This window comes from Trachurus trachurus (genome assembly GCF_905171665.1).
Source record: "Trachurus trachurus genome assembly, chromosome: 16".
In the NCBI taxonomy this organism is placed as follows: Eukaryota; Metazoa; Chordata; class Actinopteri; order Carangiformes; family Carangidae; genus Trachurus; species Trachurus trachurus.
In genome coordinates, this window is record NC_139902.1 from 15,006,899 (window position 1) to 15,031,844 (window position 24,946).

Genomic DNA, 24,946 nt, shown 5'->3' on the forward strand with positions numbered 1-24,946 from the left:
CCTTTGGCTATAATTTAAAGATGTGTGTTTTGGCTATCCGTGTGTTTTTGGGAATCCTTCTTTGTGCACCACACCTATGCTTGGAGTGTCCTGTCGGCTGCGAGTGTTTTGCTGTCACTCGCACAGTGAAATGTGTTTCCCAGGATCTGCTCACGGTGCCACAAAGTGTCCCAGGATTTGCAAGAACTGTCGTGATCACAGGGAATAATATAAACCAGATTGCAGCTGATTCGTTTACAGAGATGGAGAATGTCACCAACATCATTTTAAGCAATAATAGGTGAGAATGTCAGTTGTTTTTGCTTTTTGTTTCATTCATGTATATTAAGCCATATTTGGATAATATGCATAACTTTGTTGATGTGTATATAACTAATAAACTTCTTTTTTTTTCTCTGAATGTGTTGTTTTTTACTTTGACAGCACAGTGATATAAATGAGTTGTATCTGAGCATGTCTAAGGACAGGTGTCACAGTGTTAGTCATTTTCACAGAATTACAGAGATGGCATCCCACAGCTTTTCCGCCCTCACCAACCTGCGCTTCTTGGACCTGAGCGGGAACCAGCTGGCACTCATCCATCCAGAGGCTCTCAGCATCCCGGGCAGCCCCCTTCAGGAGCTCAACCTGAGCTGCTCGCTGTACAACTCCACCGCACCGACAGACCTCACCACAGCTCTTCGCTGGGGGGGCCTCGGGGGTCTCCTCCGCCTCGACCTCTCCGGGAACCACCTGGTCCTGCTTCCCCCGGGCATGTTCTCTCACCTGCCCAGCCTGCAGCAGCTCTTCCTCACCAACAACTCCCTGGGAGCCGTCTACAGTGGGACCTTCTCCGGTATGAACCATCTCGAAATGCTGGACCTGACGCAAAATGCCTTCAGAATATTTAGAGAAGATGCTCTCCAAGAGCTGGAGAAGCTCGGGAACATCCGCATCCATCTTGGTAAAAACCCCTACACATGCTCTTGTGAAATCCATCAATTTGTCGCTTGGCTGAATGAATCAAAAGCTCTGCTAGATGTGGATGCTTTGAGATGTGCTTCACCAGGAGCGTTAATTGATGCCCGGCTGAGAGGGCTCAGTGTCCAGACTCTTGGGTGTGTTGTTCCAGTCCAGGCGGTGGTGGCTGACCTCACCCTGCAGACTTCCTATGTTTTCCTAGGGGTGGTGCTGGGGTTTGTGGGGATGGTCTTTCTTTTTGTGCTCTACCTTAACCGCAATGGCATGAAGAAGTGGATCGATGAAACGAGAGATGCATGTCGAGACGTTATGGAGGGATATCACTACCGATATGAGATTGACTCGGACCCCCGGCTGGGGAACATCTCATCTAATAAGGGTGGCAGCAGGGGACAAGTGCATTTAAGATTATCTCTGTCACAGCAGCTGCCAAATGACACCTGTATTGTCCAGGTTCCCACAGACACACAGGTCAAACAGGTGACAACCTCCCCACCTATGAACCTATGATCTCTTACTGAAGCTAAAATAATTTCACAAAATATGAGTTGATGTAGATATGAATAGTTTAGGCCAGTACATTTATACGTTGATTTAATGTTTTTGTACATACTGCAGGCATAACTGAAAAATCTTACCCTAAAAGTGCCTTTGTGTTTTTGAGGCACTGGAGTATTATATATCTGAAATTACATTAATATTGTTTGTTTGTCATTCATTTTCTAAGAACATAACAAATAACCAGATTAAAATTAATCTACATTGAAAACATCTCACCTATTGTTAACCAAGTTTTATTTTCATTGATAAATTCTCTTTGATTTCAGATAAATAAGTGATGTATGGTAGATCATAGAAAATGAGACTGTAATCCATTGTCATTGTCTAGTAGTGGTAGTAGACAAGTCTTTATAAGATTAGATCTATGACTCGACTAAAAAAAAAAAGTAAATTCCTGAATTTAATCAGAGCAGTTATGTTGATGAGTATCATTCAATATCTATATAGTCAAATGAGTAGATATAAAAAACCCTGTATGATGTGAAACATGTATTTACATTAAGGATAAATAAAGTAGCCTAACATTTTGGTGCAGGCCTACTTAATTTGCTTGTTCATCTGTTTGATTGCAACTAGAGACAACATGCTGTTCTGATTTCTGTCCAGGTGAGGAGGCTCTTCTATTTCAAGTTTGTCTCTGTGTGTGTGTGTGTGTGTGTGTGTGTGTGTGTGTGTGTGTGTGTGTGTGTGTGTGTGTGTGTGTGTGTGTGTGTGTGTGTGTGATGAAGTGTTTCCACAAAGGGAAACGGGGCAGAATGACAAATATGTAAAAACACACCTGCTGGTTCAGCAGCTGTGCATCTACCGAGTTTGTTCACAGCATTATTTTATTCAGCCTGTTTGTCATTATGCAGAAATTCACCACCAGCTGTCATGTTGCAATACACGAGTAGGATGGGAAGCACCCATGTTTTATATAGCCTACTTTCTTTTAATCGTTTTTTTTTCAGCTTTTTTTTTTTAAATACCGTAATTCATGTTCCAGCCTGTTTTTGTTGTTGTGCTATTTTTTTTTTCCAGTCTTTCTACTTTTATATCCGCCTCGCGTGACGTCACGAATCACCTGTGGGTGGGTGTAGGATCTGGGATTAGCTGTAGCCGCAGGTAATGGCCAAACATTGGGAGACGCTCGGCAACACAACACAGTGAGTCGGAGTTTTTTTATATTTTACCGACAGAAAGACGACGCGGAGCTGAGCGGCGCTACGGTCGAGGCGCCTCACCGTCGTAGTTTCCGCGGAGGAGGACTCACCTGGAGGTTTACTGGGCGGTAAAACTGGGTCTTTCTCTCTCTCTGTTTGAAACGCGAGCACAGCAAAGTTTCCTCTCCGAGACTTCCGCGGTCTGCTCGGTGAGCAAGTTACCTGGGATCAAGAAGACACCCACAACTGTTTCCTCTTATGCGGTAAGTGAGTGTTTTGTAAGTAAAATTAGAAACGGTTCTATGTTGAATGTGATTTGGCCTGGATAGGATAATTGTTTCCCTCTTCTCTCGAGCTGTGGGCCAAACAAGGTTCGAGCGCTACGAAATAGGGCCAAGTCGTTATCAGGCCACTGATCAATACAAACACTTTATTTACATTTTGAGAGCTACCGGGGAAGTTGCCTCAGAGGGAGTGAAGTGTTTCCAGTAGGAATCTCAAATACAGGCTGTTTTACTGCGCCGTGGTGCGTTCAAGGGCTGCAAACAAACTTTGTGGCAACAAAAGGGGGGAGGTTTACACCTGGTTATTATTTCTAAACATGCCTCTCCCACACCAGGTCCCAGGCATTTTGAGCCATGCCTGGCCACAGCACAGGGGCTCCGCAGGCGTCCCGTCACCACCACCACCACCACCATCACCACCACAACAACAAACACCACAGCTCCAGCTCCAGGTCAGAAAAGTACAGGCAAAGCCGGACTATATCCAGGGAGAGCACCACCAGCCAGGATTCCTACAAGGATCCTCACGGAGAGCATCATGAATACCGCACTGACCACTCAAAATATTCAGAGAACAAGTACAGTCGAAACAGCAGCAGAGGCCACCCGCGAAACGGCACATCGAGGGGCTCGGAGACTATAGGATTTATCCCCGGGTCGGCAGACAACACGCCTACCAGCAGACATGCCTGTGGCTCCTGCGCCTCAGTGGGCTGGAGCAGCTGCAAGGCTCTTATCTGCTGTGTACTGACCTGTGGATTTTATGGCAGCAGAGAGCCCTGTCTGCCGGTTAACGAGAGCTCCACAGACCACCCCCCTAAAGCAGGCAGCGAGCCTCACCCTCCTAATGGCATGGCCGTGACCAACCCCACCTGTGGTATTCCTCTGGAGGCCAGCAAGGCCGCCAAACCCTCTAAGCTGCCCACCAGTGACAGCTTTCGCTACCCTGATGTGCGTATCGCAGGCCAGACAGTCAGGTACCCGGTCACTGCCCCAAAACGGACCCGTGCACCGGGCAAAGCGGAGACCGAGCGGCCGGTCAGCAACACCAGCCTGTTATCCCGGGAGGACTACGACTTGGACGACCTGAGCGACACGGGCACGGACATTGACTCTCTTATCACTAAGAAGCTGCTGGAGCTCTACGCCCTCCACCAGATCGACCAGCTGGCCAAGTGCACCTCTGACTCGTCCTTCTCCCGCAAGACCAACGAGATCAGCGACCTCATCTACAGCATCGCTCAGGATTACAACCTGGAGGCGCAAGAGGCTGAGTGCAAGCTGGTGCACGGAGTCATCCGCATCAGCACCCGAAAGGGCAAGAGGAACAAGAGCCACCAGTCCACGGGACAGCGTCCCAATGGGAGGAGTGACGGGACTCTCCCTGACAGTGGCAACGAGACCATGACCAACACCTTCATGAGCAGTGACTGTAAGAATGTTAAATTAAACCAGATAACATTAATGATTGCTAAATAGATGTTTATGAAATAGCACAAAACAACCTGCAGCTGCGACATACCAAGTGAGCTGATCACCTAAACTGTCTTCCTGTAATGACTTGGCTAGTGTCCGTTGGAGCGCTGCTGAAGCTCCTTTGTCTGGCCTCTAGTTTTAAACCCTGATGTGCCAGGTATTTCACAGACAATGACCTAATAACAATTGGTAAATCTGAGTCAAGCTGATACAGGTACACAGTGTCTTCTAAAGCACATTGCACAATAAATGGGATGATTGGATTAATTGTAAAAATGACAGTGTGTTCATGTGTGTCGCAGCTCCTCATCTGCATGTCTTCACTTTAGTCTTTTGTTTTTTTTGTGTGTGTCCCCTGCTCCAGTTCCTGAGGTGAAAGTGTCAGAGCAGACGCCATCAGATGAGCTGGCAAGGAAAATGAGACATTACAGCGGGAAGAGTAAGTAGGCTACATGTGGGAATTTTCCACATCCATGGCACTGATTCTTTTTCTGTCTTCTTTTGTGTTGGAAGAAAAAGCTTGAATGAGGGAGTAAGAGCTGAATTAGATCCAGAATCATTCAGCTCCAGAGTGTGATTAGAGGTTATACATATTGCACGTCATAACCTTAATTGTGTTCATTGTACTGATAGAGCTACAGTCTTTATTTCCCTGGTCATTGAGGTATAATTACTAAGTCGGTGTGTGTGTGTGTGGGGCTCAGTCTTTGCAATCCATTGTACCTGCTGCAGCTGCAGGCATTTTCTCACCTCCTGCATACATACCACTCTTTAAGCTGTGAAAACTCTACATTCCTGCTCTCTTTTCTCTGCATATTACAATCCCTCGCTCATTAGCCGCCTCCTCCTCCCCCCTCATCTGCCACCTTACACCCACCCATCAATCTGCCTCATTCTCCCTCCCAGCTCAGGAGGTCATGCTACACCACCTGCCAAAGCAGCAGATCAAGTCACATTAAATATACGCCACATCATGTCCCCTGGTTTATTATGTAATTTTAGCATGTCACTTGGGTTACAGATGGATTACCGCATAGCAGCCTCTCTTTTTTGTGTTGTTGCTGCTCTGCAAAGAGGGGGGTGTCCTGTTACATGTCTTTGAATGAGGGTACACCACATTGTACTTTCACATCCTGGATTGAACTGAACATATTCACCTTGTGTGCATAAGATTTATATACTGTATTAAAGGTCCAGTGTGTAATAATTGGCAAGGTTTATTGGCAAAAAATGACTATACTACCCATGAAATTATTTGTATAAGTGTATAATCGCTAGAAAATAAAATTTGTTTGGTTTTCGTAGCCTTATAAGTATTATTTTATATATACATATAGCAAGGGTCTTTCTTTAGAGAACGTCGACTAGCCATCTTGCGCTGCCATATTTGTACGGCAGCCCGAATGGAAATTCCAGCCAGCCAGAGAGCGCACGTTTCGCGAGTTTCGCATTCATAAATAAGCCAACAAAGAAGTTGGCGAAAGGAAAGGAGAGTAGGAAACAGCAGACATATCGTAAAATAGATCTTCACCTTGTTGCTCGGAGGCCACCGTCACTTCGCCGACGGGAGGGGTGAGTGCGAGCGAGTTTAGCGCTGCAAACTAGAATCTGAACAATAGATATCACATATTTTACACACTGGACCTTTAACTTTTTCTATAATGTGGTTTTGTTGTTTGTTTTTTTTTCAATGAAGTTTGTCTTTCCTTCTCGCAGCGTACTCCTCCAGCACTACCACGGCCTACTCACCCTACCATCATGACACTGAAACAGACTCTTCAGGTGCCCCTTTGCTTCTCTGAAGGGCAACACCGACACAAAACTTCCTGTGTTGACAAGAGATGTAGCCAACTAGATGGACACCTTGATCCTTCTCCTATCATTTATGCTGTTACTGAGTGGAGCACCTTTTTGGGCGGTTGTAATTCTCTTTTTCGTGGTCCGGCTTATGTTTGATGTTGGAGTGTCATTTAAATTCAAGGACAATTTTTTTTATTTTCTTTCCAGCAAATAAACATTGAGGACACCTTTTTTTTATTTTATTTTTTTATACACACTCACACACACAGGTAAAGACAAAGCAGGTGTTTATGTATTAGTATGCAGTGTTTTTTTTTAAGTTGTTCTCAGAAAAAGAGATGTGGTTACACTCCATGTGGTTGTAGCAGTCAGGCCATAAAACAGACTGATGTTTAACGTAACCGTCCTCATTCTTGTCAGTGTGATTGTTTATGCAGGCTGGTGTGCTTGTTCAGTATGTGTGGGTTTAGTGTCTCCTGCCATTTAGAGTCATTAGAGGCACAATTTGAAATGAAAAACTGTATTGTTAAGCCATATATTGATGTATATATTTTTAAGTCAACGTTACTTTCTGGGTTGTTAAACCATTTGTGGCATTTGGTCACACTTTTTTTTAATTTTACATGCAGATAAGTCCTGTTTTTAATAGAATAAAAATCCCTGTGCTTGTTTACGCCTTTGTGTGTATTGCTCAAAGAGTAAATTATATGCGTAGTAACTAGGATTGACGTTTATTTCTGATTTTCCCTGAACAGATATAATGATTTGCTTCGTCTTGCTCACACTGCTTTGTGTCAACTTTTGTTTTCTCTCTACACAAGCCATGAAAACATTTTGTCTAATTTCAATGAGTGCGCTTCTGTTTGTTCAGCAACAAATTATGCGCCCGTATATCAACAAGTCTTTGCTTCACATGGTTTTTCTGCTGCTGTGGCTTTAGCCTACTTTTCCTCTTTATCTACTGGATTATTGTTGTCAAGCTCATCTCCCTGCAGTCACTGTGTTGTACCAGACAGGCTTTTTCCGCCCTCAGCAAAAGGAGGAACTTGTTTGGCTGGTTCTGGCAAAAAGGAAATAAAATCCCGGGGTTTGTCTTTGTGAAGGGAAAGAAGCAGTGCAGAAAATCAGCCTGATTTCAGGGACCTGTCCTGAAGTCCTTGGGATTGAATGAACTGAACCATGTTTACCAAAATATATGTTTTAAGATATACCTCATTAAGCTTTCAAGTGATCCATTGTTATGGCTGCCAACCAAAAATGTGGTGCGCATATTTAACGAGCGGCAATGACATACTTATGGTCCATGTACATACTTTCAGTTGCGCTAATTACAGTGCGATCCTGCTATCTGGGTTTTGTGCTGTTACAGTAAGTCTCATTGTCAGCTTCAAAAACTCAGAATTTATCCACAGGAAGTAACAAGACAGATGGAGCATCAAGAAATTATTCCAAAGCATTTTTGAAACTGTGATTTGTGATGAGAATAGGTGAGAAGATGTTCTACTTATTTGTAAAATAAATAACCGCAGCTCAACAAAGCCCTCGAGACAAACAAATGAGCAGATGATCTGTGTCCTTCTGAACAAAATGTTGAAGTCGTGGATTTCTTGTCTGTTTGTGTTGAGTTGGCGTGTGTAACCCCATTTCCTCTGGCTCTCTGCCCCCACCAGCACATTCCTGTTTAACCTGTATGAGGTGTCATGTAAAAGCTCAGTATTTCACAACTAACATACCACAGGCCAGGACAAATCAAGAGGGTTTGTTCTGTATCAAATCCAGCCTGAAGACTTATCAACAGCAACTTCAGATTGTTACGACTCTTGACTTAACACTCGGATATCTCCCCAACTTGACTTCTGTGGTCATAATTACTTCATGTAGGGCGTTTATGTTTGTGTGTGGTAATGAGATTTATAAGCACAGCATTTCAAGTAACGTCCATGAGAGGGAGACAAAGTATTGCAAGAAAACCACACATGAAGAGGGGGCTCATTCCTCATCATAATCACCTTGACAAAAATTTTTAAATAAATGGCCTTGAGCATTACTATGCTGCACAACCCGTTTGTAATATCAGACATGCCATTTGATCCATGACGGTGCGGATATGTGCTATTATAAGGTGCATAACACAGATAATGCTGACCGATTAGACTCACTTTGAATGTTTTTAAAAGACCAAGAGAGAACTTCACTATTACATTAATTCATGTACAAAAATATATTTATTTGAAATGTTCTGTAAATTCAGATAAAACCTATTTACAGTGAAGCAAACACAAGCTCTTCAGTATAAGATACAATATCAGATCAGTGGGTTCAGTCTATGTGGAAAGTCAAATCTTTCCTCTTCAGCTGTTAAAATCTTTTCAGACTGGGTTAAAGTGACCTCAGCTTCAATGTAAATACAAGAAATTCATAGTCTCTAGTTCATGTCGTTTTTGTTGGCTGTTGTAAGTGCTTTTCCCCCTCCAACATTACTCAGCTTAGTCAACAAAAATGTTCTGCAACACCACAGTTCAAAATTCAACTTTCTCCAGGACGGTTACATCAACTCCATTATCCTCTTATCTGCAGAAGAGCATGTCGACTAGCAGCTCCAGCAGATCAGCCTGGCCTATCACGGGTCGGAAGAAGAGTTCAGTGATGAGGCTGGATGTGATGCTCTGCAGCGTGGAGGCTGTGAGGAGGATTCGAGCAAAGCGCTCCTGGTTCCCGGGCTGAACGAGCTGGACGACCTCACTGAGGGCGTGCTGGGCTTCCTGTTGCAAGCCTTCCACAAAAAGAGCTGCCTTTAAATCTGGTACATCTGTTGGTCGGAAACATAGGGAAGTTAGTGTTACAGACTTGAGATCTAGTTTTTGCACTGAATGAAAATTTAACCAGGAGAACTATATACATGATTTTTGGATGCATTATAGAGGAAAACAAACCTGGATTAAATATTGTGGTCCCTTTGAGGTATGCATACTCCTTTGGACTCAAATCCAAACTCCAAAACTTTTTTAAGCAGGACTTGAGTTTGCTGACACCAGCCATGGTTGGCTGCTCTCTCTCCATCTGGGTGCTCTCCTGATGGTTCAGGAGAATCTTTTTCAGCATGCTGTCAGCAGGCGTGTTCATCACCTCAAAGTCTACATGCTCCTGAGCCAGGCCCAAAATAAAGAGCGGTGCCCAGCAGCTTTTGAGAAGTGAGAGCTGGTCCTTTGCCGGCAGTTGGTTAAAAGCTGGTAAGCTCTTCATGAAATGGATGGTTTTAACCAGAACTGCTGAAGCTTCCTTGCAAATCTCAGCTGGCCTTTTCAGGCACACTGTCCGCCGCAGCTCACAGTTGCATCTATGAGGTACTGACCTATAGTTAAAGTTGTTTTGACTTGTTTTGCTGTTATCCATTTGGCTCAGTATGTTGTAGAGAATAGGGTTCGAGAGCCTGTCGCTGCTCGGCGAACAGTGACATCCGTTATCCATTCTGTAGGCTGTAGAGATCTATGTAGTCGAGAGTAACTGTCCTTGTGAGCTTGCGAGTAGGCTACTGCTGCTGCTACCTCAAGAGTCCCCGTATTTATAAGGCCAACCCACCCTGCTTAGTGGACCTTGACTTGTCAATATATAGTCTGTGAAAAACAACCGTCTGCTCTGCCAGGTGACGGATGGAATAACCCTGGGAAACAGATAAGCTTTTCTCAATGAAAGGGAGCTGGTGGAGTAACGCCTGGATATCAAGAGGGTTGGGCCTTATCTGGTCACCAGTGTCATTAACCCAGGCAGTACCAAGCTACCAAGGACTACAGAGGTAATCAGCCCCAAACTATGTCCCTGTACACTGCCAGCTCACACCTGGAGAGCTGGAAGGACGCCAACACTGAGAGGGAGCATTGACCTGAGAGTTAGGACCTGGTTTTTTTTTTTTTTTCCTTTATTCTTTTTGACTATAAGCCTACAATGGCATTGTATTTTGAAAAGCCAGTTTTCAATGGTTGTAGCTGCAGGTCTTATTGTAACCATTAAAGTGCCCAGCCGTACCTACAGTATTTTCACAATATATGTTTGCGTCTTATATTGATTATTCTTTCAAAACAGCCAACGTTGCAAGAGCTTTACAAATCTGTTGCTCCAAATAACATTGAGGTCATCTGCCTTATCAAACCAAAATTTATCATGTTTGGAAAATATTCAATAAGCATCTAGTTAGCATTCTCCTATTAAACTCCACTCTATCAGTTTTATTGGTGTAAGTTTACTGAAAGGCCTACTTTATACATATTGTCACTAAGAATTAAACGCAAAGTTCAACCGTGGCTGATAGGAATGTCATTGTTTGTAAATGTTTGCTCATGAATTTGTTAAAGAATTGCAGCTTTCAAAATTGTCACCATTTGATTTGTAACGCACACACCATTCTAGCTTCAAGCTAATCAGTGTCTGCATAACCTGATGATCACACTAAACTGAGGGGTTTAGATCAAACTATAATATAAAAGTTATTACGATTAACTAGAGGAAAAACAAGCAGACCACCGAAGTCATCAGGATCCCACCTCTGGGGATCATGAATGTCTGTACAATGTCTGTATTGTTGGGATATTTCTGGACAAAAGTGGTGGAGCGACATTGGGCCTTGCTCCTGAAACAATTACAAAAAGTAGATAGATACTGACTTCAGCGTCCTTGATAGTATCCATATACCTACAGCTCATTAGAGCTCAAAATATAATAATTCATAATGACAACTAATTTTGCTGAGACACACAGTAGTTTGATAGCGCACTGTGAAAGTCCCTCCATGGTGCTAATTTTGGTTGAAACCAAATAAACAAACCCAAGTCCCTAACCCCCAAACAATTTAGGCTATATGTGGTTATATTTCGGTCCATGTTGGGCTTCAACAGGATTACACAAAATGATCAATTGGGGGCATAGTGACAGGAACCGTCAACTGTCACACTTTCACATTCCTCTAGTTCACATTTCCAACTAATTTTTTTTTTTTTTTTTACTTTCTTATAATTTGGTCATGAGGCTGACATTAAATCTGTGAACAGATTAGCAAAGGCTTTCTTTTAAAGTCAATGATAATGACCTCAAACAGTGTCTATTTATGTCACAGAGCTTTGGTGTGACGATGTAAGACAGTTTTATGGAAAAAAAAAAAAATTCAGTTGATGCTGTCTATAACTTGTCATCATTAAACTGGGTTTACTCTAATTCGTTATCTTCCTTGTGCCTGGCACAGAGGTTTGAGAACGATAAGCAAATTACTTTATTACTGTCACAAATAAACAAACAGCACATTTTCAATAACACTAATTTGTCTTGGACATTTAGAAAAATATACTCACTAAAACATCTATCACATTATATAATGACAAGTGACACAGTTTTTTTTTTAAAAAAACAGCATTTTATGGTCTTTTTGATTTTTGGCAGGACATTTGATGAACAAGCCCAAGAAGCCTGAAATCATCACAGGATGCAAGTGCCAGAGGAATTACCTGAACTACAGAGCAGTGGAGTCAAGGTCAGGTCATAAGTGAATGACTGCAATAAAGAGATTACGCGCCAGACACAACTGGCAGCACCAGTCACCAAATGTTTGTTTTACTCCATCATCCTCTTTACTCAACCTTTCAAAGAATTCTCCAGAATAGCTTTCATGGCCTCATTATCTTTCCTGGGCTGATCTCATTTTGATACACAGTGATTATTCATGTAAGACATGACTTGTCCATATACTCACAGAAGCTAAATCAGCTTTAAGCTGTAATACATACAGTAATAAAACACATTACGTTATCTTGGAGAATGTAGTACTCTCTGCAAAGTGAACTATAATGCACCCTGCGGCCCTCTGGCTTCATGGGCCATGCTGACAGTTGTAAATGCCTGTGATAAGGCTCATGTTTATAGAGCTTGGGAGCAGGCAGAGACGGACACGGAGGACAGACACTTATCGCCATAAAGACAGTAAAAATAAGATGTCCTTCATTCTATAAAGGGAACAACAGCTTCACTCTGACAAGGAAATTAATAACAGTCCAGGTATGATGAAGCATGATGTAATGGCTGAAACCTGCAGTGCGGTTGGCAGGCGACTGTAAAACATTACATTAACACTATCATATTAATTGATTAGATCATTTTGAGTGAACTGTGTCAACACATCCGTCATCAATTGATACAGAGAATTGCTCTTTTTCTCTCAAATATTGACTTTTCTCTGGTTTAAATTTTCCCAGGTCATTGACCTCTCAGTGCGACTTCTCCGTGTCTGTGTGTGCGTGATGGACACCATGTCACTTGACCTTGACCTACTGCTCATACAGCGGAGGTTCATTGACCCAAAGGTGACAGCTATTCCTTCACCGTGGGGTCATTTCAATCCTCTGGGAAAATCATTTGATTACCCAGGAGTTCAAATTGTTCAAAATCAATCCACATGTAGTTCTGTCTGGTTCTCTAGGACGCTGATGTGTTTTACAAGGACAACACCACAAATCCATTTGCAGTAAGCTGGACCCACGATGTTGCATAGAAATTCATAAATCACTGACATTTCCTACGTAATAGTCAAAGTAAATATTAACATGTTAGTACAATGTGTTACTATACTAACGTTAACTCTGTAATCCATGAAAATGCACACATAATAAACCTAGAAAAGTCTACTCTTTTGGGATTCTGACAAAAAGGTATCTGTAGAAAAGTGTATCAATAACTACAGTGTGCAGTGCTGTACACACAGCTGGCATGAAATGCTTGTTCACACTTTGATTAGATCAGTTTTAAGAGACATTAAGACATTTGAGAAATGTGATTTTCTTTTTAATGAAAAAAGGGGTTTTGTAAAAACAAACAAACAAAAAACTTTATAGTCCCCTATATCATAAAACTATTGTTGAACTGGCAATGGTACTAAGTTAAGCATAATACACTGGAGCTAAGGCCTACAGTTAAACTGTGAAACTATGATGTATTATACTTATTTAGTTCCAGAGACCTAAAACTCTAAACAAATGACTGATAGCAGTGTCTTTTTTTGACCAGTTGTCACTGACCATCAAGTTCGTATCCGTTCAACAGTGTTCACCACGATTGTTTAGCTTGGCTTGTGGGGCAGCCCTATAGGAAGAGTCCTGTTGTTGTAAAATTAATAATTTAAAAATTATCGAATTAAACAAAATGTGAAAAAAATGAGGAGGTCTGAATACTTTCCGAATACAATGTATTTGTGAGAGGCTTAGTGGATGATTTGCATAGAATGTTTTAGTACAAGCACAAGCACTGATCTGTTGAGATTATAAATCTAAGAGTTTTTTTTTTTTTTTTTGCCTTTTCACATTCTTGAGGATTAGTGTGTGCTTCTGCAAGCCAGGGCGGCTATGACTAATGCACCGTAAGTGTGTAATATGGTGCGTAAATGATGTCAGGGTCCAGACACCTAGGTCTGGTTTTACTGCCTATTACTATCAAAACACAATGATAAAAGCTGAGGTGAAGGCTGAAGTTTAAGCCTCTGGGTCAATGACCTCTTAATGAACAGGTCTAGGTTTTAAAATAATATTCATGAGAGGCGTGAATATTACATTTAATTATTTTTTTTGTCCCATTGTGTGGGGTTAAACAGTGTTAGACTTGCCTTGTTGCTTTTTTTTTGTTGCATTAATCAAAAGTAAATAGTGAAATTCTTGTACAACTGTCACTTCGAGTCACATCATGGTTTGATTCTTCCTTTGAACCATTTCTATTTAATTTTAAATGCAATGAAAAGTACAGAATAGCAAATCATGATCTGCTTGGTGAGTGGGCTGTTGGCTTTGTAAAATGTAGAGGTGCAAAAAGGAGAATCTTAGTTCAGTCTGGCACCAATGAAGAGGGCTGTTAAAGTCAAAGTCAGGAGTCAAGGAGAATGTATTGTCACTAAATTGTATTACTGTCACTGTATCTATTGTTTCTACAAACATGTTTCTTGGATATCAGAACTCTATTTCTATTTAAGGACATGATTGTTGATCTAACTAGTGGAGGCAGCTGAGAGAATTGAAAAACAGTAAAATAATTGGTAATAAAATAAAATATGATGTGACAATTGTTTGTATGTACTAAAATGTATACACACTTAAAATGTGTCTGTATCTACTAACAACATTATACTGTGTTATTAAATAATATGTCATGAATGAAGTAAAATGTTACAATCGTTATATTATATTATATTATATTATATCAGAGAAGATTATTATATTTTGTATGTTATGTTTTATTTTATTTTTTACATCTAGGAAGCGGATGTGACGTAACCCGAGTCGTTTGGATGACGTAGGGTGTCCAGTGATAAACAATCATGGCGGACCTTGAGGGGGCAACTCCGGTGTATTTCGCCATTAGCAACATTCCTGTAGCTTTTCACTCGGCGGACCTGAGAAATTATTACAGTCAGTTCATAGAAAGCGGCGGGTTTCACTGTTTCCACTACCGTCACCGACCGGAGGTCCTCAGGGAGTCCGTGGGCACCGAAAACACGGTGAGTGGGGACAACGGGGAGTCCAGCAGCTCCGTCTCACCGGAGACCGAGCAGGTCGCCGAGACCAGCCCGGGGAAGAAGCAGGCGGCGCGGTCGTGCTGCTGCGTCGTCTCGGTTCGCGGTAAAGACGCCGACAGGTTCTTCAGGATGTACGCGGGGAATCACTGGATCGACTCGAAGGGGACGTGGCTGTCCAGACGATGTGTTATCAAAAGAATAAAAGTTACAGCTGACAAAGGTTTGTGAGGTGTTGAACTTCTTCTCGTCAGACTGGTCCTGAGTAGTGACTACTGAGAGATAGGACCCACTCAGTTTGAGTTATCTGAGTCTTAACTTACCCCTATAACGGCTCTGAATTTGCAACGAGCTGTGCCAAGCTCACGGTAATAAAATAAAAATAAAATGTTATATCAGTCTTTGAGACTAAACATGTCAAACATAAAGCACGTACTAATACTACACAACTATTACATAATAGGGTTGTAGAGTTGGTCCCGTTATGGGAATTGTACTGTACTGTGACCCATTTAGGGACAGTCAGGAAGTACTTTGATTGGGATCATTATAGTAACATCTATTTTTTGTCCAGCCTTCAACAATATATTATGAGAGCTCTAATTATTGTCTTAGAGCTGTGAAGTTGGTTAACACACATGTACTTTATGTATTTGTTCATTTGATAATTTGTTTTCATGGATTCAAATACAAAACTAACATTCATAGACTTATAAATGACTTTTAAAGCACTACTTGCAGGAATTACATAATCAATCAATCTGCTAATTGTTGTTTATTACTGGAAGTTAATTGTGTTTTGCCTTCTGTTAAATGTGTCACAGATTGTTATGATTGTGCGTACATGTAAACTTTTTTTCAATTCTTCCAGATGATGGATCCTTCCCCTATAAAACAAAGTATGAGCAGCGGCACCGTGTTTCGTTAACGGAGCGTTTCACAGAGGCCGACCTCAAGAGTTTATCTGAGCTGAATCCACCTGCTTTGATGCAGAACGGGAATGTGGGCACACCAGTGAAAGTGTTTCTTCAACTCATCCAGTCCTGCCGACTGCCTCCGCGCCTCATCCGGAAGCTGGGCCTCACTTTCCCCAAAACAAGCTCCAACCGCCGCTACGGCAACGTACCTTTTCAGTATTATGACAGTTGGACACTTCCTGCCACAGAGGAGACTGTATTAACTGCTGCTGGTCATGAAGTATCAGGACCAGGTGTTTTTACTGCTCGGCCTTCGGGTTCGAAGCAGCTGACTGACAGGACAGAAACGGCAACAGAGACTGATGAGCTGCAGAGAGAGGAGGACGAGGATGCACAGTCAAATGCAGATGATGTGGGTACAAATTTAAATCCATCAATACCTGTCATTGTACCAAATACTGTATATTACACATTATTGTTGTTGTTATTAGCAGTACTGCCTCAGGCATCATCATTATCATCCCTTAACTGAGGTTTGCCATGAGATTTATTCATGTTGTTGACTGCAGGATGATGACTACTGTGAGGAGTGGGAGCGCCATGAGGCTTTACATGAGGATGTAACAAGCCAAGAGCGAAGTAAAGAGAGGCTCTATGAAGAGGAGATAGAGCTGAAGTGGGAAAAGGGCGGCTCAGGCCTGGTTTTCTACACTGATGCCCAGTACTGGCAGGAAGAAGAAGGAGGTATGCAGAAGATGGGTTTATCATACAGCTTAAAAAGATTCATTCATTTTCCAGCCTCACCTAATGGCTGCTTATAACATTTTTTATGATGTTAATGGGTTGAAATTCTAATACTACTTTAGATAATTTCACTGATTAAATATACTGTATTTGCTTGATGACATTTATATCATTTTGTCCTTGTTGTTTTAGATTTTGATGAACAAACAGCGGACGACTGGGATGTTGACATGAGCATCTATTATGATAAAGGTATCTTAAGTTTGTTCCACTGACCTTGACTGAGGAATGTAACCAAACTAAATTATCCCAGCACAATCAGATTTTCTTTGACCCAATACTTTTGTTCATAGATGGAGGTGACATGGATGCCCGTGACTATGTCCGAATGCGGTATGAAAAGAGACTGAGGGAGGGTCTTGAAGATAGATCTGGATCCAGTCAGTCTATTGGCAGCTTTGAGAGGTTCACTAAGGTAAGACGTTTGTCAGCGCAGATATTTTTCTTCCCTGAATGTCTCCTACAGTCTCAACAAGACTGACTGACATTTCCCTTGGGTAGGGTTTTGGCCGTCGTGTGATGGAGAAGCAAGGCTGGAAGGATGGTGAAGGGTTGGGACACAGTCAAGCTGGAATCCCTGAAGCTCTGGAGAGTGAAGGCCAACACCCAAACTGCAAAAGGGGCTTTGGGTGAGTAAGGATGTGAAAACAGAATTGACCAAATATATTTAGCATGTGTATTTAGTATGCTATGTCTCTTATGCATTTAATCCCTCATGCCAATGTAAATTTTCCTTTGCAGATATCATGGAGAGAAACTCGTCTTGAATCCTGGGAAAAAAGCCAAGAAGGGCTTCCATATAACTACAGTATATGATAAACCCAAAGACATAGATGGAGGTGACACCTTGCTGAGACGCCAACCAAACACGTCTTTGAAGTACAGAGGCTGGCAGCCAGGTGGCACCATTGGACCACGCAGATGACAAATTATTGTTCTTTATATGTATAATATTTATATTTCTAGGCTACTTATTTGTTTGACTTTTATATTAAAAATATTTTTCAAACCATTCATTCAATGTGTGCTGACTTGGTTATGCTTCGTTAATGTAATGTTGGATCAGATTGCTGACTCACCGTCACTGTGTTTTCCTTTGTAAATGTTAAATATTTGTATGGAATCGGGAATCGCACATTTAAAGTTGTAACATAAGAGTCAGGCTGGGATGATGTCTGAAACTGTGTTACATAAACCTTAAGTTAGCCTCGAGCTCCACATTAATAATGAAAAAAATACTGCTTTTATTTTGATAGTCCCCTAACCCGGAAGTACTCTACAGTAGAGAGGTTAGCGTTTCAGCTATCGACCACTGTACGCATGCAAACATAACGGCGGTGCGTAGTAATTAATTATCGGTATTTATTTGACTCGGAAGTTTAAGTCCATAACAATATATTTATAAGTTGTCGCGAGCATGTGTCGTAGTGCTCTTTCGTCGCGCACAAACTTTTAACCAAGGCTAACTGACTAGCCGAAGGCAGCTCACCTCAGAAACGTGAACTTTTGTTGAGTGCGTGAAAACGAAATAACAGCTCAATTTGCCTCCAGACAGAGACACTGACAGGTGGGAGTGAGTCGCTGCTGACACCCCCTCCTCTTCTCCTCTCCTCTCCTCTCCCATCCTGGTCCCATCTTAATGTGAGCTCATCTGCAGCCTCTTTTCTCAACACTGAAACCATGTCCGGCCACGCAGGAGCGACCCCCACTCTCCGGTTTGGCCAGGTGGTCATCGGACCCCCGGGTTCAGGTAAAACCACTTACTGCCAGGGGATGCAGGAGTTCCTGACCCACCTGGGACGGAAGGTGGTCGTGGTGAACATGGACCCAGCCAATGAAGGACTGCCTTATTCCTGCGGTGTAGATGTCTCAGAGCTGGTCACTCTGGATGATGTGATGGAGGGCTTGAAGCTCGGACCCAACGGGGGGCTCCTCTACTGCATGGAGTACGTTGAAGCCAATCTGGACTGGTTGGAGAACAAGCTGAAGCAGCAGCACACTGACTCTTACTTCTTGTTTGACTGTCCGGGACAGGTGGAGCTCTACACCCACCAGAGTTCAGTCAAGAATATATTCTCACAGTTGGCAAAGTGGAATTTCAGGGTGAGGGGATAATCTGCTCCATTGAGCCTTTGATAGATACATGTAATCACCATGTTTGTAATTGGTATGGCATATACTGTTTCTAGTGTATTGTGCAAAAAAAGGTCAAATACTCAACTAGTAAGTGTTGAAATTAACTCTGATTGGCTTGTCAACTTTTAAATAATGTAGGTTCAAAATACAGTAGTATTAGTAAAGTACGTAATTTTCACGACCGTTTACCTCAACTGTTTCTGAATCCCAACTGGATGGAAGTGTAGTGTCTCTTATCAGTATTGGTATTATATTTTTTATCTGTATGTCAGTTCAGTTCAGTTCACTTCCCTAAGACAACCTCCCATTTGTTTACTGATGTGGATACTGTGTACAGTCCAGAACATAAGGTATTTGGACAGCTGTGCATTTTAAATGTTTTTCAGGTTTTGCGCTTAAGCTCAAGTCAGATATAATATGCATAGGATTTACTTTTATGTACCAAGTTAAACCTCAAAAGAGATCACAGTTGCAGCTCATTACTGTTCTCCATCACTTTCTTGCCTCCTTAGCTGACGGCGGTGCACCTTGTGGACTCTCATTACTGCGCCGACCCGGCCAAGTTCATCTCTGTGCTGTGTACCTCGCTGTCCACCATGCTGCACGTGGAGCTTCCCCACGTCAACATCCTGTCCAAGATGGACTTGGTTGAGCAGTATGGCAAACTGGGTGAGAGCTGTTGCTGCACATACAGACAGAGGCTTATTGTATTTCCAGAACATGCACCACTAAGCTCACAATTTTTTTCCTAATTGATTCATTTATGACTCACTCACAATATTATCTACCATGGTAACATTTGCCCCCCCTCATCTGTATTCATGCACAGCCTTCAACCTTGACTTCTACACCGAAGTTATGGATCTGACCTATCTTCTTGATCACCTGGCTGCAGATCCTTTCTTTAAGAAATTTCACCATCTAAATGAAAAGTTGGCAGAGGTTATACAAGATTACGGCCTTGTCTCCTTTGTGCCTCTCAACGTACAGGTACAGTAGCCGATTTCAAGATGTTTTTTCTTGTGTATTGAAAACATTAATGATCTAACACGACACTGACTCAAAACATTTCATAATGTGGGTGGTATGTTTGAGCCATTAGGGTCTAATATTTCTAAGAAGCCACTGAATAACTATATGGTTGAGTAAATAAAGTTAATTAAGTAGATTAACTAATTAAGTGGTTTCACTGGGGATTTCCTCCTGATTCTAAAAAGGGCTTTAGTGATTCAGGCTGGCATAGAAACTACATGGCATTTATCAACCCGATGAACTTAAATTAACAGAATACATGAATTGTAATACATGTGGTCTTGTTCTTGTAGTAATTGGAGGTATATAACATAGTTTTAGCTTAGTTTCTCTGCAGCTATTTTGTAATTTTGTCATGAAAAAGAAAAACACGACTCTTCTACTAAAATGGGTTACTGTTCGACGATTACAAAGTTTAATTTTTGCTTTGAAGTAAATCCACAGGCCGCAGACCTTATGTAGCCTGACCAACTTTATCAAATACTCCTCAGTCATACACAGAAATTAGACTTTAAAGGCTTGATTTCTGCATGTAGCTCAGTAAGCTCACTGTGTTAAAGATTGTAAATGCTTCTTCAGAGTAATGATTAACTTTACAAATTTCATGTTTCCCGCTTGAGAGCTGAACCAAATCTTTCAAAAAGGTCTGGTGATGACTCAATCACAGTTGTGAGTAGCTTTTAGCTTTTCTTTTCAAGACCAGATCAATTTTCTGCAGATGGATTAGACTGGGAAAAGGTAGTTGGCTGTCTGCACATTGTATCTGTTCCCTGACTTCTTTATAGAGACTGATTTCATCCTGTGAGTGTCTAGAGACAGGAGTCTAGACCATGGTGCCATCTCTATATGGGACTAGTAATTTATACAAATGCAAGTTGCAGGTTGGCACTTGCAAAATGCAGCCTTGATACTTTTATAGGTTTTTTCTACATCCTCTTAGTTAAGCATCCACCAGTTACCTTGGTTACTAGTGGCACTTAACACAGCAAATTAAAAAGTCTAAAATACTTCTTTTTTTTTTTACCTTGAGAAAAACAAGTTACTAAACTCTTGAGTGCTGGATTCCACTGAAGTGTGAGGTTTTGTGGCTTTATACTACAGCATCAAGCTTTGATTAAAAAAAAGAAAAAGAAAAGGCAGGAAAGGCTGCATTGCCACATTTCGAAGAAAGTTTCAAAATCTTTTTCAGGAAGGTGCCTTCATGCAGCTGCTCCGACAGTTGGAGAAAAAATAGGGAAAGAGAATTAGGACTTATGAAACACGTCAGATGTGACTGAATTACCTTTTTTATACTTAATGTAATGTATTTTCTACTGATAAGTCATAAACCAGAAACACAGTTGTCTTCAAACAGCTCAGTAGCAACATTTCAGTGAGTTTTCTCTGAAAACATTTTGCCAGTGGGTGTTCTCAGTGAATTTGCACTGGGAAAACCCCCTCGAAAAAATGCTTCTATTTTCTGCTTCTAGGACAAAGAGAGCATGATTCAGGTCTTACGAGCAGTGGACAAGGCAAATGGCTACTGCTTTGGAGACCTGGAGGAGAGGAATCTGCAGGCCATGATGTCAGCTGCTGTGGGGGCAGACTTCCAGTTCGACTCGTATCCTTCCCTAATCACTGCGGTGACTCACTGTGACTCATCTGGTTTAAAATCAAGCTTTAACATTTACGGAAGATGGCAGAAAAAAACAGAACAATGTTCAGGTTTCTAATAACGTACAAATGGTTACTTTAAATACAACCCGAATCTTACAATACACACTTAAATCTGTGTTGTTTGGTCATGTTTTCCTTAACAGTTGACCCTCCAGTACTCTTGGAGTGCAAGAGAGGTATGTTGAACCCAGTGGAAAGACTGTGAAGGAGGAAATGATGGACCTGTAAGGAGGACTAAACTGGTCGCCCTTCTTTTGCATCAGTATACCAGGGGAGTCTTGGCAACATCCATCTCAGTTGGCCTGAATACCGAGGCCCTCTCTTCAAAAGAAGTGGAGAAACGAGAACTAAATCTGGTTGCTGTAGATGCTTCAAGGTTGCACCACTCATCATGCGCATCACACAAATGACTGAGAGAGAAAGAGAGAGAGTCAACGCTCAACTTTGCTGTAGTTATCAATGAGAGAGGTGTGAGTGTTTTTCTCTGGAGTTGTCTCTCTGGACAACAATAAAGGACATCTTCAAGAGATGCTTGTACATTTTTTTTAAATGTGTTAAATGTAAAAACCCCTCTTTTTTCATTTTGTATGGATGTATGTTTGATACTTGAGATACTGACAGTTTTTAGGAATTACAGATGAGTTTCCAATGGCATCCCGTGGTGCAGGCCCATATAGTAAAATTCATTCAGAAACTAAAAGAGTTACTGCAATGAATGTAGTCTTTGTTTTTTGTCTGCTCTCTGGGTATGAAAATAAAAAGATTCATGTTGGTATTCCTTAGTGCTTCTTTTAGATTATTGGTGCATGAATCAAGTCTGTCTAAAAAGTCTTCTGTTTCTTTGTCTTTGTCGTTAGTGTTTTAGGATTTAGTGAGGAACCTTATTGCGATGATTAAACAGGACTTTTACTTCCCTCGTGTATAAGCTCCTGCCATGTGCACACTGTATATTAGTGCGGGGGACGTCTGACGGGAAGATGTGGAGAACAGACAGGGTTTTTCCCTTGATATGCAGTGGAATATAATGGAACCTGACAACTGCCTCAGAGGTCCAAGTGCAGTTGGATTGAGTGTGTGTGCACAGTGAATGGGTAAATATGAACTTAAATACCACATTTTTCATGTTTAGAACCAATTGTAATAATTACTAAGGTGTTTAATTTCAAAGCATTATATTTTTTGAAGAACAGACTATGTGAATGAGGTATTGTAAAATGTAGTAAAGTATACAGGAGAATCACAAAAATGAGAGATTGTGCAAACCTGTGGGGTAAAATGGTGTGTCACCACGTTAATCTAGAGATACTAACTATAAACACCAGCATAATGTCCATACAGTATTTGAGTAAAAACATTAACACGTGAAGTAGTAATGACTTTGGCCAAGAACGAGTCCTTTTCTGTTGGCTTAATCCTGTTTGTCCAGCAGGTGGTGCATGTGCTTGCAAATCCTTCCCCCGGATCCACTAAAGTCCACTCCGGCTTTCCCAAGAAGCCAGAGCAGAAAAATTAAGTCAGGCGGGGAGAGGAAGCCACATTAAATCTGTGTTTCTGCACAACTGGCCCTGTGTCTGGTCTCTGGGATGGAAGACCCTGTGTCTTTCTAAAAAAGCAGCAAAAACTCTTGTTTTTTAGTCTGAGGAGATGACTCTGTCTCAAGCTGCTTGTGCTCTCACCTTAACACCAGTTTTAAAGCTCACATCCGCATTTTTAAAAATCTATCCTACAGCAAAAGTGTAGACACAGTCATAGGCACATACTATTTCATCATGAGGCTTCTTCGAGGCACGCACTCACTTCTCATGCTGGGTTTGTTGTAGTCGAGACTAAAATAAAGCGTGATCCACTTTGAGAGCTCGCACTGATGTGGGAAATCACATTAACCCTGTGTGGTATGATGATGATGATGTGGATTTGGGGGAAAATGATATGTGGACGGCACGGCAGCGTGTTTGCCTGCAAAGCTCTGCTCTCTCCGTGCATTAGGGGGGTGTGTCAGGCTGAATGTTAAATTGTGTTCCGATGTTTGTACATGTGATCAAGTATGCCTTCTCACTGGTACTTCCTGCCTTTTTTTATAAGCCCCCTAGAGGTAACTGTGTGTGTGTGTGTGTGTGTGTGTGTGTGTGTGTGTGTGTGTGTAAGAGAGAGAGAGGGGGAGAGAGAGCAGAGACAGTTTCTGTATGTGTGCGTGTGCGAGCGCGCTCATACGCACACGCACACAGAGTGAAAAAAGAAACCGAAAGGCAATCTCGCCCTACTTACACCCCAAACCTGAATTGTGATCAATACTAAATCGAACTATTAAACGCATCATAAACCTCACAGTGTCTTTGCATTTCATTATTATTACAAAAAAAAACTCCATCACCCCCCCCCCCCCCCCCCCCCCACACACACACACACACTTCTCATTACCATCCCACCCCTGCTCAATGCTGTGCACACACCCTGTGCGTTTTGTGGATGCCAAAAATGTCTGCTTCATTTGACTGAGAATAAGAGGAGGAGGAGGGTGAGGAGGAGAGGGGGGGGACAAATGCCCCATTTTTCTAATTGTTGGGAGACTTTGAAACTGTTCATGCGTCCTCTGTCTGGTAGATAAGGTCCGTGTGTGTGTGTGTGTGTGTTTTTCTGTACGGCGTAGTTCAATGTTAGTAGGGTGAGAGAGGGAGAGAGAGAGAGCGAGAGCTGGAGCCTGCGCGCCCATCCCCCCACACTCAGCAGAAGAGTGTTTCTGCTGGAGTGAGAGACAGACAGAGAGAGAGGAGAGGAGAGGAGAGGAGAGGGGGTGGTAGAGGAGAGCAGAGCAGAGCAGGCAGCAGGCAGGGGAGGGAATAAGAGGGAATGTGCATTGGTAGTCTCGTTTGCTGCAAGGCTTCCTCCTTCTGCTCTGGAAAAACCAGTGTATGTTGCCTTTGCTTGTCTAAATACCTCTTACAATCACTGCCTGGAAATGCCTAGATCAGTATCCATAAGTAGGGTTTTGCCTATGAGCTGAATACATGTATAAATATGTCCATTAGTACTCCCTTTTTAAAATACATATACTTATAACTGCATTGCATGCCAGGCTAAATGAACTTGAATTTCAAACAGTTTCCACTATTTAATTTCCACCTTGCAACTGTGCAGTAAGCAACACCATCCACATCCATGCAAACACACACACACACACACACACACACACACGCACATACACTTGGAAATGATATATTTCATTAAATAATTAGTTTCCCTCCTGCACTGAGCACTCGTGTGATTCACCACGCACATGGATGTGATTTTTTTCTCTCTCCCACCCCCCCACCTCCACCCCCCTCCCTAATGCACAGCCTCTTCTAAGACATTTGGTTTGAAAAGTATACAATGTTTTTATATGTTGGTAACACAACACTAATGAGTTGTGTGAATATTTGAGTCTTCATGTGGTGAAAATATTCCACCTATAGCAGGGGAGGGAGACAATGTTAAAAAAAAAAGAAGAAAAAACGGGGTTGTAAGACAGTGGGGTTTTAAGTCCGGTCCACATTGGTGAGTGAGGTCCGCTCCGTGTTTTGCGGCCGTCCGTGCGGCTCAGTAAAATGGCTGTATGTAGCGGAGCCTCGTGTTGGTTGGGCTCGCTCCCTGCCTCTACCCGGG

The 24,946-nt window shown here is 42.1% G+C and overlaps 5 protein-coding genes across 5 annotated transcripts; 4 read left to right on the forward strand and 1 right to left on the reverse strand.

The window, feature by feature from the left end:
* On the forward strand, window positions 1–1,559 carry LOC310998838 (trophoblast glycoprotein-like). Its single transcript, XM_083989054.1, has 2 exons — window positions 1–280; window positions 495–1,559. Exons 1-2 carry the CDS (start codon window positions 21–23, stop codon window positions 1,468–1,470), a joined length of 1,236 nt encoding a protein of 411 aa, XP_083845180.1. The 5' UTR covers window positions 1–20; the 3' UTR covers window positions 1,471–1,559.
* A 1,243-nt stretch (window positions 1,560–2,802) lies between these two features.
* Window positions 2,803–6,225, forward strand: kdf1a (keratinocyte differentiation factor 1a; the record flags this gene model as incomplete). The annotated part of the gene is made up of 4 exons (XM_083989055.1): window positions 2,803–2,926; window positions 3,283–4,379; window positions 4,788–4,862; window positions 6,140–6,225. Exons 2-4 carry the CDS (start codon window positions 3,302–3,304, stop codon window positions 6,223–6,225), a joined length of 1,239 nt encoding a protein of 412 aa, XP_083845181.1. The 5' UTR covers window positions 2,803–2,926; window positions 3,283–3,301.
* Window positions 6,226–8,378: 2,153 nt separating this feature from the next.
* On the reverse strand, window positions 8,379–9,840 carry nr0b2a (nuclear receptor subfamily 0, group B, member 2a). The gene is made up of 2 exons (XM_083989059.1): window positions 9,157–9,840; window positions 8,379–9,032 (listed from the first exon to the last, which is right to left on the reverse strand). The coding sequence occupies exons 1-2, from the start codon at window positions 9,689–9,691 to the stop codon at window positions 8,791–8,793; spliced, it is 777 nt and encodes a 258-aa protein (XP_083845185.1). The 5' UTR covers window positions 9,692–9,840; the 3' UTR covers window positions 8,379–8,790.
* Window positions 9,841–14,564: 4,724 nt separating this feature from the next.
* gpatch3 (G patch domain containing 3) lies at window positions 14,565–17,430 on the forward strand (the record flags this gene model as incomplete). Its single annotated transcript, XM_083989053.1, has 7 exons — window positions 14,565–14,982; window positions 15,631–16,088; window positions 16,246–16,420; window positions 16,613–16,672; window positions 16,774–16,895; window positions 16,982–17,109; window positions 17,222–17,430. The coding sequence occupies 7 exons, from the start codon at window positions 14,565–14,567 to the stop codon at window positions 17,403–17,405; spliced, it is 1,545 nt and encodes a 514-aa protein (XP_083845179.1). The 3' UTR covers window positions 17,406–17,430.
* Window positions 17,431–17,775: 345 nt separating this feature from the next.
* On the forward strand, window positions 17,776–22,008 carry gpn2 (GPN-loop GTPase 2). Its single transcript, XM_083989056.1, has 5 exons — window positions 17,776–18,583; window positions 19,129–19,285; window positions 19,446–19,606; window positions 21,118–21,248; window positions 21,460–22,008. Exons 1-5 carry the CDS (start codon window positions 18,161–18,163, stop codon window positions 21,530–21,532), a joined length of 945 nt encoding a protein of 314 aa, XP_083845182.1. The 5' UTR covers window positions 17,776–18,160; the 3' UTR covers window positions 21,533–22,008.
* Window positions 22,009–24,946: the final 2,938 nt, after the last annotated feature.

Coding starts and splice junctions, on each gene's coding strand:
- nr0b2a (XM_083989059.1), bottom strand. CDS start 9,691: ATGGATAACGGATGTCACTGTTCGCCGAGCAGCGACAGGCTCTCGAAC. Junction 9,033..9,156: donor GACCACAATATTTAATCCAG/GTTTGTTTTCCT, acceptor TCCGACCAACAG/ATGTACCAGATTTAAAGGCA.
- gpn2 (XM_083989056.1), top strand. CDS start 18,161: ATGTCCGGCCACGCAGGAGCGACCCCCACTCTCCGGTTTGGCCAGGTG. Junction 19,607..21,117: donor TTGTGCCTCTCAACGTACAG/GTACAGTAGCCG, acceptor TTCTGCTTCTAG/GACAAAGAGAGCATGATTCA. Junction 21,249..21,459: donor GCAGACTTCCAGTTCGACTC/GTATCCTTCCCT, acceptor TTGACCCTCCAG/TACTCTTGGAGTGCAAGAGA.
- LOC310998838 (XM_083989054.1), top strand. CDS start 21: ATGTGTGTTTTGGCTATCCGTGTGTTTTTGGGAATCCTTCTTTGTGCA. Junction 281..494: donor ATCATTTTAAGCAATAATAG/GTGAGAATGTCA, acceptor TCATTTTCACAG/AATTACAGAGATGGCATCCC.